Raw genomic sequence first — 12,124 nt, 5'->3', positions numbered from 1 at the left:
CGTGCCAAGCCTCACCAAAAAGTCACAAGTGAATCACAGCAGGCCAGCAGGAAAGTTCTTCTGCTTGGCACTGACACCCTGACCTCACAACCTCCTTTAGGAAAGCCAAAAATGCTCCAGGTCTTCAAGTCTTGAAGGTCTTGAAGAGTTTCCTTCAGCCAAGTGGAAGTTCATTCGTGCCCCAGCAGGCTGTGAGCTGGTGTTAGTGATGATGGTCCCTCTTGGGAAGGTTACAGTCCAGAAGGGACTTTTAAAATCTATTTTAAAGCTGCCCTGCTTGCTCCCTCATGCCTCCCCTCCCTGTCCAGCCTGATCCCAGACCCTCCCAGTGCACTGGGCTCCCAGACTGGCTCAGATGATGCATTTTCATCAGCAGGTCTCATTACCAGCATCCACACAGGATAAATACCAGGGTCCTGTGAGCACACAGAAGCACATAGAGAACCAACTCTTCCTTGGAAACAGAAAACAGCAGATCTACAATCCAGTTTTCCCAGGAACTGGCTCTCTGGGGAGCTCTGGTTTCTGGTCTTGTAGAGGAACCTCCTCTCCTCTCTCTCTCTTTAATGATTCTGCCTCAGATCTCCAAATTTAATTACCAGGTAATTATACATCACATTCAGTGGTTTGGTCCTGGCAAGGGCTGAGTGTCACCAGTGTTGAGACCAAGAAAAGTGTTTGCTCTGTGCACTGCGAGCCTGAAACCCCTCTGGTACCTCCAGCTCTGCATCTCCCACAGGAAAACCCAGAAACCAGGGACAAGCCCCTTGACAGAGTGGGGACATCATTGCCACAGGGCATGCCCAGCCCATGGGATGCCATTCCCAAACCTGTCTGAAGGAAGAATGGGGAAGGGAGCACCTGGAGGAAGGCACTTTCTTTTCAACACATCCCTCACTAAGAGGCATTTGCTGATAAGCTGATAATCAGGTGGCCTGGCCACCCCCAGGACGTTAGACCTTGGTGCTTAGAGAATATTTGATCATACAATATCTCCATTAGGAGTTTGTAATCCGCTATCACAGCATTTGAGAGCCATCTGAGTATAAGGAGATTTTTATTAATGGTTCATGAGCCTAAAAGTCAAAACTGACTCTCGGAGCAGATTTTAACAGTTTGTGTGGGATTTATATATTTATCTATCTCTTCACCACCTCTTCTCCCCCCCTCCCCACCATCAATCACCTCCCTCTGCTCTGCCCCAGCACTGAGGTGCAGCAGCAGTAACAGCAGCAGGGAGGGACCAGGCAGCCCCAGCAGCTGGAAATGGCATTTCCCCTTCCCTTCCCTTCCCTTCCCTTCCCTTCCCTTCCCTTCCCTTCCCTTCCCTTCCCTTCCCTTCCTCCATCCTTTTCTCCCCTCCCTCCCTCCCTCCTCCTTTCCCTCTCTCCTTTTCCTCCCCTCCTTCTCTCCCTCCCTATTTCCTTACTTCCCTTCTTTTCCTTCCCTTCCCTTTCCTTCCCCTCCCTCACCTCCCATCCCTGACACCTCCCCACGCCCAGCCCAGCCCAGCCCTCACACCACGCCCTGACCCTCGGGAATCCCATCCCTTCACCCCAGCACAGCCCTTCATCCCAATCCTCCCTTCCTAACCTTCCCAAAGCCATCCCCAGCCCACCAGCCCTACCCCCACCACCCCCCAAATCCCAGGAAAAAGGCGGTGCCGGGGGTGGCAGTGGGAGTTTGGGGTGTTCCTGTGCCACTCCACCCAGCACCAGGTGGTGAAGCTCCACTGCCTGTCCCTAAATCCGGCTTTTGTCAGCAAATCTCCCCCGTCTCCTTGGAAACTGGCAGTGCTCCCCAGCCCGGGGTCCTCCTGCAAATGCAGCACCCCAAAAGTTGTCCCGGTTCTGGGGCCCCCTGGGCTGGCTTGGGCTGGGGTGAGAGCAGGGATGCTCTGGATGCTGGGCAGCACTGGGAAGTGTGAACTGCTGCTGGTGGGGAGTGGACAGGAATATTGGGCAGGGTGTGGGCAGGCAAATGGAGAGGGAATCAAACAAGGAGACAGAGCAGGAGCAGGAGGGGCTGGGACCAGGATGGGCAGGGGGCAGGCAGAGGTGCTGGAACCGGCATTCCAGGCATTCTGGGGTGGTTACACTCAGGATTTCCCTCCTGTTTTTCTGCTTTTCCAGTTTTAGGGATTTTTTCCCCTCACCTCTGGTGGGAAATATCACATTGCAGAGCAGGCAGAGGATGTGTTTGTATGTGTATTTTGGGGGGCTGGGCAGGACACCTCAAATCAAACACTCTCCTAATCAGCTCTTTGCCCCTAAGTCCAGCTTTCCAACACTAAACCGACGTGGTCTCCCCAGCTTTTCCCCAGATTTTATTGGATCCAGGATTGCCTACTGCAGCCTGAGTTCAGAGGAAATGAATTCTACCAGCAGATGTAAAACATTAAAAATGAAAAAGGAGTTAAAACACTCTTTACAGAATATTTTGTGTTTGCCAGCTCACCTTGGGATTTTGCCCTTTGCCCACGCATGTGCCCATTTAAATTAAACTCAGAAACGAACAGGGAGAGAAAACATGGAAAGTACAAAAAGCCAGGGAAAATCCAGAGAAACTCCTGCCATGAATTAGCTTTTTCTGATAAAAACAAGCACTAGCTGGAGGAGCTCATCCCTGACAGACAGGGAAATACTCAGGAAAGAAAAGTAAAAGATAAGATGGGGAAAGCAAAATGCAAAAAGAGGTTTTAAAGAGGCTTTAAAAAAATTAATAATCAAAAGCTCAAGAAACAAAGAGCTTTTGCAGGCAGGTGGGATGCTGTGCCCCAGTTGAGTAAGGACTTGGTTTTCTTGAGCGTATTTTGCTCGAATAGATTTTTTTGGTGGGTGCAGGGGGGAGAAGAAAACTTTGTTGCTTTAAAGCAAATCAGCAGAGAAATGAAAGTTTCCACGCTGCTGCTTGGGAGATGCCAGCGGCAGGGACATGGCTGGAGCTTCCCAAACCTCCCTTGCACGGATCCTCCCATTCCACAAAAATAAATGAGAAAATCACCCACCGACACACGCTAACGCGAGGCAGCACAAAAGCTCTCTGTCCTCCAGAGTGGTTTATTTCAGAGTGGCTTATTTTTTTATTTTAGTGGCTTATTTTAGAGGCTGCTCCCTGCCCTGGGGACACACATGGCACTGCAGGGAGGAGCAGTTTGCCGGTGGAAGGGTGGTTTGGGATGGGGATGCAGAGCCCAGGCATGGCTGGAGAGGCACCGTGGCTGCGTCATCGCTCGTGCTCCGCAGTCCTGGGGACCAAGGCGTGGTGCTGCTGGCCCTGGGGGCTCACGGGGTGCTGGTGACAAACCTGGGGGACAAGGGGGGGACAATGGGATTGTGCTGGGCATTTTTCCCAGGTCTCTCCCTTCCCAGAGATCCATTATTTTGCTGTGCTAAATCCAGCCCGCGTGCAGGGCTCCAGCAGCCCCAGTGCTGCACGCTGGAAGGAGAGAGGGAGAAAGAGGGACAGGGACAGAAAAAGAGGCACCAAGAACAGGGATGCGTGGGAAAGGCCTGGGCCTGCATCCTGGGGCTTCAACCCGTGAGACTGCAGCTCCAACACCTGTCCCTCTCCTTCCCCAGCACCTCTGCCCAGAGCATCCTGCCTGATCCAGGTTCTCCCTTCTCCTGCCAGGAAAGTTCTCCCCAAATACACACCTGGGGACTCCATCCCCTGGGAAGCCACAGAGCGACCGCATCCCTCCCTCCCCACCAAGAGATCTGGCGAAGCTGGGGTGGGAAAGGTCACGTCAGCCAAGCTCTGCTCGTAATGAAAGTTTTTTGATGAAAGATTTCAAAAATAAAATAACGCCCCTCCTTGATTTTTTGCTTCCTCCACCTCGGGGAGCTGCCAGCAGAACCCCTTTTGTCTCAACCCTGCAGAAGCAGCCAGACCCTCCTGGTCTCCCATGCGTGCCCCTTCTCCATCACTCGCCGGCTGTGATTAAAATGGAAGACAACCATCAAGTGTGCTAGAACCATTTTAATATAATTATACATATCTGCCAAATCCAGGAAAAAAAGGTTTATGCATATATATCTTTTTTTTTTTCTTTTTTTTTTCAGTTAACATCTGCAAGCATAAACGACAATGAATTTCTTGGTTTGAATTCATCCAGGTCAGAGCAACTGCCCAAAGTCCTGTCGGATTTGACGGTTACTGCCGGCATGGCCAGCAGTAAGTGAGCTCCAGAGGAGTTAAATGTCCTCAGGTGGGGTATTTTCGGTCTTTCCTCTTTCATTCAGAGACAGTTTGTTGTAAAAAGTTTCAGTGCAGTTCACCTCGGGTGAAAGGCGATCGTGTTTTTTGCGTTTTTCTTTTTTTTTTTTTTCATTTTTATTATTTTTTAAATATATATTTTTAATTATTTTTTTTAAAAGATGATAATAGGTAACTCAGTTGCTCTGAATTTCACTTATAATTATAACCTATTTAAATCACAGCAGAACTCCCGCTGGTGCAGAGTTCATAGTTGCATACAATACAGGAGATCACAGTTTTGAAGTCTAGCACAGATTAAAAACCACAGATGTACCATTTATATAAGACACACACTGATTGTCTCTTAAAAACTACATATTGACTCCTTATGAACATTATCTTTTTTTTTTTTCTTAATCTTTAAATAAAGTAGTGCAGCTAGGACAATCAGTCACACAACCCACACAGCCCTGAACCAAGTTCTCCGGGTGCCAACTTCAGCAAGTTGGGCATGAAACAGTTGGATGAGCTCGAGAGAGAAAGAAAGAGGGAGGGACAAAAAGAGGGAGAGAAAGAGAGATGTTGTCCATTCTGAATATTTTAACCGAGGGTTGGCTAACACATTGGAAACCTCTGGGTGAAGGATCATCTTTCCACGCACACACAAAAAAAGAAATAAAAACCTAGACTCTTTTTTTTTTTTTTTTTTTTTTTTTTTAAAACTGGCCCACAGGTGGGAAGATCTCCCACCTCTTCCAAACAAAGAAACCCAACAATTGGCTAAAACTAGAAAGAACACAGATGGGTCTGTCTGGTTTCTGCTCACTAGATGATCTGTCCGTTTAAGGCCTTCCTCCTCCGTTTTTCCTCTTTATTATTCCTTTTCCAGAGCGTCTGAGCAGGAGATGAGTCTGAACGGGATCACACCAACACTGTCCCCCTCTTGTTGCTGTCAGTTTTTTTTTTTTTTTTGTTCATTTGTTTGTCCATGGAGTTATTTCTCTCTTTAATTTAACCAAGACCTGACTAAAACTGGAGCACTCAGCCCAGCCTGTTCGTTCTCGTCGCGATTTCTCTCGGTACCACCAAGGTTCTTCACAAAACCTGGAACTTCCATGACGACGTCTGGTCCTTATAATCCAAGCAGTCAGCATTGAAGTTTAACTTCCAGGAGGCGGTTTGGTCTTTATAATCCAAGCAATCGGTGGTGGAGTTAAAGCCCAAACTGGAGGCTCCATAGCCCTGGGTGGAGAGGGAGGCTGGAGACTGGTTGAGGTGGCTGGTGACCGCGTTGGCACCCATGGGACTCAGGGTGGCCCCCGGCCCGGGGAGCTGGTGGTGCATAGGGGTCAAGTAAGATCCACAGTCCATCCCTCCGAAATAGGAGGTCGATCCAGCGTATCCTTGGCTGTAGCCTGATGCCTGGGTGTAGGTCATGGGATAGGATCTCTGCATGCAGGAGGAAGAGGTGGACAGGGGGTCTGAGAGCGGGGAGATGGACGCTGGGCTCCAGATGGACACGGGGGCACTGCTGCTGGAAATGGTGGGGACCGAGGTGCTGGAGGGGGGAGTGAACTGCCCGCTGGTCCCGCTCTCCGAACTCACTTCCCGGGCTGGAGAATTCTTCTTTTTAGCCGGCCGTACCTTGTTCTGGCCCCCGTTCTGCTGCTGCTGCTGCTGCTGCCGGCACTTGGCTCGGCGGTTCTTAAACCACACCTTGAGGCAGAGACACGAGGGAGGGAGAGAGAAAAAGCCTGGAGTTAGGGATGCAGGGGCAAACCCGAGGTGGGGAGGAGATGGTGGCAGGGAGACCTCGCCAGGGAGGGAGACCCAAAGCTGTCCCCCAAGAGCAGAGGGTTTGCAGGCTGCCGCAAAGAAAAGCTCCGGGGCTCCCCCTCCCTGAGATCATTAGCAGCAATAACAAGTGGAAATCACAAATCAAACTCCTTAATAAGGTCACTTTTGGGGAGAAGGGGAAGCATTCCCTCTTTGCTGTTTGCCAGCCAGGGACCCCCAGGAATCACTGTGTAAGGCCTATTGAAGTCCAGCCCTTAATTAGAAGCAACAGAACATCAGAAAAGGAGGGAACAATTAGGGAAGCAGAGGTTCAGGATGGGGAGGGGGGTAAAGACATCTCATTTACCCTCCAGACAGGCTCTCTGCTCTCACCCCCTCGGCCACAGTTGGCCCTTCAGCCCATCTCCCCTTCTCTTAGCAGGGCCCAAGGGGGCTGGCTGGCTCTGGGAAGGATTTTTGGGGAGGAGGATGGGGTTTGGCATGGGGGTATCCTGATCCCAGCTCCACGGGAACACGGCACCAGACAGCCTCGGGAAGCCTCGTCAGAAGGCAAGTGGGAGGGATGGCTTTGGAGATGCCCTGCACTTGCTGCTGGGGTGTTCCAGGTCCCAGAGGGGGCAGGACCCTCCTGCCCTGCCAGCAGCACCTCCAAAATGCTGCCTGGATGGGGTCCCTGCGGAGCAGACACAGCCCAGACCCAGGAGAGGAGTTCCCTCCACCAAGGCAGCCCCTCTCTCTGATCAAAGTCCCCTAAGAGGGGCAGGAGGCCCCCAGTCCGTACTGGTGTGAGCTGGGATCCCAGTCTGGCCCAGCTCCGGGGATGTGCTGGTCCCTGGGTAAGGGGGGATCTTTGTGGCTTCTTCTCCAGGGCCCCCAAATGTCCGCAGGATTTGGGGGTGCTGGGGCTGGCTGTGGAAGGTCCAAGAGCTGGGATCCAGGATCTGCACAACACCCCCTCAGTGCAGAGGGAGGAAGGGGTGCCACACTCCAGCCCTGGGGATACAAAATGCCACCACATCCCCTCGCTGAACCCCCACCCGTCTCTGAGCCTCCTTCACCCCACAAGGGCTTGATTTGGCTTCAGGACCGAATCCATCCCCTAAACCCGACCCCTCGGGTCCCTCCCTGCCGGGCACAGCCCAGTCCAAGCCCCCGGCGCGGTACGGAGGGGCAGGGCAGGCGGGGCTCTCCGCATCCTACCTGCACTCTGGACTCGGGCAGGTTGATTTTCAGGGCCACCTCCTCCCGCATGAAGATGTCGGGGTAGCGGGTCTTGGCGAAAAGAGCCTCCAGCACGTCCAGCTGCGCCCGGGTGAAGGTCGTGCGCTCCCGCCGCTGCTTTCGCGGGGTGGCTGCGAACGGAGCCAGAGGCCCTGGCTGTCAGTCAGCGGCCCCTTAGACCCCCGGGTCCCCTCCAGCCCCTTCCCCAGGGGTCACCCACATTCAATCCCCTCTCCCGGGTGTTCCTCACCCCCAGATCAGCCGCCACAGCGCGACAATCCCGACTCCGCATCTCCCCTGAGTGCGCTCGGAGCATCTCGGCCCCATCCCCAGCCCTGTCTGCAGCTTCTTTCACCGATAAAAAGTTGGCCGTGAGGAAAAAGGGAGACAGAGGTACCCTACACCCTCACCCACCCAAGCCAGCGTGATCCCTGGGCATGTTGTGCCTCCAAAATCCCAGCGGCTTCCCCTGCATGGAGCAAAAAAAGCCGGGTAGGGAAGCGGGAAGAAAAACGTGGCTTACCGGGATAACCGACGGACGGATGCAACAAATCCATGCCCGAGGTTGTGAGACTCAGGCCATTGACTGCATAAGGTGGTTGCTTAAGATAAGACATCATGCTAAAGTTGTGGCGGGGAGGAGAGTTGGCCGAAATCCGGGCGAGGGGGAGCCGGCCGAGCGCCCTGCCTGCCCCGGGCGGTGCCTGCGGGAGCCGTCGGGCGTGGGGGGGCCGCCAGGTGCCTGCGCAGGAGGAAGAGGAGGGAGCAATGCAGGGATGAAGGGGGAGTCGGGCCAGATCGCTGCCCCCCCGCCACCCCCCACCCCCACGTCAATCCTCCCGCTCGGACCCCAACCGGATTTGGGAGCTGGGAGACACTGACTAGATGAACGCATCTCTCCCCAAAAAGGGTGAGGAGGGGAGGGAAGGGGGGGGCACATCCCAGCCAGTAATTACTACCCGAACAAAACCCCCCCATGCCTTCAACTGCCCGCATTGTACGGCGGCCGGGGGCATTTGCATAGGATTCCCGGCCGGGCACCGGCTAATTGTCTCAAGCAAAACTTGATTGGGGCCATTGGCAGGCACAAAGAACCCCTCGGCTAAATAAATAATGCAGATAACAAAGCCCAAGGGTGAGAAACAAAGAAACAATTCAAGAAACCTATCTCTCCACTAGTCTCTTGCAAGGACTTTAATTATCCCAGGTTTGGGCAACATTCAGACCTTCCCCCTTTCTCCCCCTTTTCCCCCTTCCCCCCGACGTTGCTGCATTTCAGAGCTCAAATGCCCGCTCGGGAAGAGCCAAACTTTTCTGCTCTCCCGCCATCAGTCCACGTCTGCAGTAATTTCCACCGGCCATTTGCACCTAATTAGTACTCCGGGTAATTAGATTTGGAGGCAAGTAACAGATTTATTAGGCTTTCAAGAAACTCTTGATGACGGAGCTGAAGCTAAACAAACAGCCGGGTGGTGAGCGGCCCCGGGACAGCCCCGGCGGGCGGGCGGCTCCCCCGGTCACCGCTCGGGCTGCCCCGGTCCCCTCTCGCTGCCCCGCACCGGGGAACGAGGGGGGACCCGAACACGCGCTCCGCCAAAAAAAAAAAAGAAAAAAAAGAAAGAAAGAAAAAAAAAAAAGTACGGCCACGGGTCAAAACGGGACTCCTAAAAAGGTTTAGGCTGTTTCTTCCCACAGAAAATATTTTTTAAAAAAAATCTTTTTTGAGCAAAACTCGCCCTTCCTTCCATTGCCAGCGGCCGTCTGGAAAACGAACTCCAGCAGAACTTTTTTTTTTTTCCCGAAACAGCCCAAAACTCCGCGTTTCAGCCCAGCCGAATCCCCGGGAGGGCCAAGCGCTGCCGGGGGGCTCCTGCCCCGGTGCGCCCCGGTCGGTGCGGGTTCTCCGCGGCGCGGAGCTTCCCCTTCTCCCCTCGGGAAGGGATTTGCGCGCACAACCGCGCTGAGCGGCGGAGGGAGCGCGCATCCAGGGCGGGGTGCGCGGGGTCGGGTCCCGAATTTAGCATCATCCCCTGGGGATGATGCCGAACGGGGACGGTTCTACCGAGGGGGGAGCCCCGCTCCGCGGCCGCCGCTCTGTTCTCCGCGCAAGACGCGCGGGAGGGCAAAGCGGGGCTTGCTGCCCGCTTCAAAACGAGCCAACAAAAATTTAAAAAAAAAAAAAATTAGAAAAAAAAGATTAAAAAAAAAAAAAAACACAACCAAAAAAAAAAAAAAAAAAAAAAAAAAAGCGCAGACACCTCCTCCCCAAAAAAACAACCCTAAAGCTCCGTTGGGTTAAATTCGGCGGCATCCCACCGAGGCGCCAGCCCGGCGCGGCCGCCCGCGGAGCCCCTCGGCCGCGGCCGCGCATCCCGGGGCCGCCCGCAGCCCGCGGAGCAACGGCTCCACTCCGCAATCTGTCACCTTTCCCCCTCCTCCTGCTGCCCCCCCGCTCCGCACAGATCCCGGCTACCAGTTGCTCTGCCCTCGCTCAATAATAATTACCCCGTCCGAGAATTAATTATAATAAATGTTTTCTTGATAAACTAACGAGATAATCCGGGCGGCACACGCTCCCTAATTACGAGCCACCGGCCCCGGCTCCGCTGCTCGCCCCGGTGATTAATGCGGGGCAGCGATCCGCGCCCGGGCGCGCAGCCTGCGCCCCTGCCCCTGCCCCCGGCCGGGCCGCGGAGCAGCGCGGAGGGCAGGGGGAAAGGTGCCAAGGTAGAAAAGGGAATTTGTTTCCTTTTGTTTTGCAAGCGACAGCCGCTTTCCCTGCCCTCGCCGCGCTCCAACGAATTTCTGACATTTAAAAAATTTCTATTTATTTTTTTTTTTAATCAAGCCCTTTTTTTTTTAAATTTTTTTTTCCCCACGCTGTTTGGGGTGACATTTCCCAACAAGCGAATTTTGCCCCGGTGCAAAGGCGGTGGGGATGGAGCCGTCCCCGGCTCTGCCGGGCGCTCCCCAGCGCTTCGCCCTCCGAAGCTCCGCGCTGCTCCGCGGCCGCGGCCCCTCTCCGGGACCGGGAGCGGCAGAGCGGGGCTCGGCGGGCAGCCACCTCCGCCCAGGGCCCCCTGACCCTTCCCTGCCGCCCAGCAGCACCCGGCCGCATTTTTAAAGTGCTTTTCCCCCCCACTTCTTTTTATTTATTTTTTTTTTTCAAACTGGAGTTGCACCTTTTCAAAATAAATAAATAATAAGCCTCAACTTCTCTAAGCAGCCGAAATCGAAATAAACCTCAGCAGCCAAGGAGGGTTTTAGTTGTAAAGAAACTTGTGCTGGTGCACAAGGACTTTTCCCGACTTTCTCTTTGTCAGCGCGGTGCGAATTCAGAGGAGAGGCCGGGGCGCGTTACTCGCGGTCGGTGTCTTTAGGAAGCGCTTTCCCAAAGCATAAAAAAATAAAAAATAAAATAAAATAAGGGAGGCAGATACCAGCTCCAGCCCCTCTCCGACCTGGATGCCATTCCTGCCATCCGGTTCGCCCACACCAAATCGTGAAGCTCCGGCCCTAAATGCCTTGAAGATTTCTCTCCCTGCGCTTTCCAGCCCGGTTCTCCCGGGCCGTGAGCGCTCAGAAACACCTTTGCAAAATTACTTTGCTGAGTGTCCGCATCGCGAGGAAGAGGAGGAGGATGAAAGGGTTCTCAGGTAGGAGTGGGAAGAGGGGAGAAATTCCTCCCCGTTTGTTTTTTGGTTTTTTGTTTTGTTTTGGTTTGGTTTGGTTTGGTTTTTTTCCCTAATTTTATAAGTCCACCTTGAGGTCAGGAAACAACTACAGGCCAAAGGAATAGGCCAGAGAAAAATCACGCAGCCGAGGAAAAGGCGGTGAAGCCCCGCGGAGAGCGAGCGGCTCCGCGCCCGGCCGCGGGGGACGAGGCTCGGGGGGCGACGGGGAGCGCCCCCGGTTTGCCGGATTTGCCCTTCGCCCTCTCATCCTGCAGCTCCCGGTCCCTGCCGAGCACCGAGCCGGGGCTGCGGCCGTGCCCGACCCGGCCCGGCCTCTCCCGGGCAGCTCCTGCGGGAGCCGCCTGCTCCTCGCCACCCAACCGCACACAGGCGACTTAAAAAATAATCATATTTTTTAAAAAAAAATAATAATTATAATTTTAATTTCCCTCTCCCTGCATTCCTGGCAGCCCAGAGATGCCCCCGAGGAAGGATGGAGCCAGCGGGTCGGACTTACCTGCGAGCCTCGCCGGAGCCGCGGGCAGGGCTGGGGGGCGAAGGGGGAAACCTGCTCCCGGATCCTCGCCAAATTCAGAGCTGGGGCTGAGCTGGGAGAGAAAGCACAAAGCGGGAGGTTAGAGAGCTCGCCGCATGCACATGCCCACGACATCGGGGGGAAAGGGGGGGGCGGAGGGGGGGGGGAGAAAAAATGTTTGAAAAAGGAGAATAAATGGGGAAAAAGGGGAGGGGACGGTGCAGGAGAGGGATGCGGGGATGCTCGGGGTCTGGGCTCGGTACATACAGAGCTGGCCGGCGCTGGAGCTGGTCAAAGTGATTTTATTTTTAATAATAGTGGCAGGGTGCGTTGGAGCTGAAGGTCTCTACCTCTCTCGGGGAGCTTTGCTGAGAAAGCGCCTCTCTGGCAACTTTTTGACGCAAACTCTCCAACCAATGGCAGGGAGAGAGTGATTGACACATCTAAGCCAGGGGGAAAATAATAAAAACACACACAGGGGGAGGAAAAAACAGGCCGCTGCTGTACCGGGGGGACAATCCAGAGAGAAATAACAGCCACCGAAATGACACCAGAATATACATTAAAAGAACCTGCTCGGTTTAAAAATATACATTATGGAGTGGAGCGGATGAAGTCATTGTAGAAATTAATGTGATGGACAGCAGAGATGGAATTAGCGAATTGCCCGGGGAAGGCGAGGAAGGGGGGTCAGCAA

The 12,124-nt window shown here is 53.9% G+C and overlaps 1 protein-coding gene across 2 annotated transcripts; it reads right to left on the bottom strand.

Moving 5' to 3' along the window:
• Positions 1-3,966: 3,966 nt before the first annotated feature.
• OTX2 (orthodenticle homeobox 2) lies at positions 3,967-11,784 on the bottom strand. 2 transcript variants are annotated; one of them, XM_041413366.1, is made up of 5 exons: positions 11,695-11,784; positions 11,410-11,500; positions 7,742-7,960; positions 7,198-7,349; positions 3,967-5,916 (listed from the first exon to the last, which is right to left on the bottom strand). In XM_041413366.1, exons 3-5 carry the CDS (start codon positions 7,836-7,838, stop codon positions 5,296-5,298), a joined length of 870 nt encoding a protein of 289 aa, XP_041269300.1. In that variant the 5' UTR covers positions 7,839-7,960; positions 11,410-11,500; positions 11,695-11,784; the 3' UTR covers positions 3,967-5,295. The 2 variants fall into 2 exon arrangements, with proteins under 2 accessions (XP_041269300.1, XP_041269292.1); XM_041413358.1 differs by lacking the exons at positions 11,410-11,500; positions 11,695-11,784 and having other exon boundaries at positions 7,198-7,370; positions 7,742-7,838.
• Positions 11,785-12,124: the final 340 nt, after the last annotated feature.

Source organism: Onychostruthus taczanowskii, unplaced genomic scaffold (assembly GCF_017590055.1).
Source record: "Onychostruthus taczanowskii isolate IOZ18803 unplaced genomic scaffold, ASM1759005v1 scaffold103, whole genome shotgun sequence".
NCBI classification, from domain to species: Eukaryota; Metazoa; Chordata; class Aves; order Passeriformes; family Passeridae; genus Onychostruthus; species Onychostruthus taczanowskii.
Note: the sequence above shows the minus strand (reverse complement) of the source record. Positions and strands in the feature narration are given on the sequence as shown.

What these genes read in the sequence shown, in the direction of transcription:
- OTX2 (XM_041413358.1), bottom strand. Translation starts at nt 7,838, where the DNA reads ATGATGTCTTATCTTAAGCAACCACCTTATGCAGTCAATGGCCTGAGT. An exon ending in TCCGTCCGTCGGTTATCCCG is followed by an intron (nt 7,371 to 7,741) that starts GTAAGCCACGTT and finishes ACTGACAGCCAG; the next exon opens with GGCCTCTGGCTCCGTTCGCA. An exon ending in TGCCCGAGTCCAGAGTGCAG is followed by an intron (nt 5,917 to 7,197) that starts GTAGGATGCGGA and finishes CTCTGCCTCAAG; the next exon opens with GTGTGGTTTAAGAACCGCCG.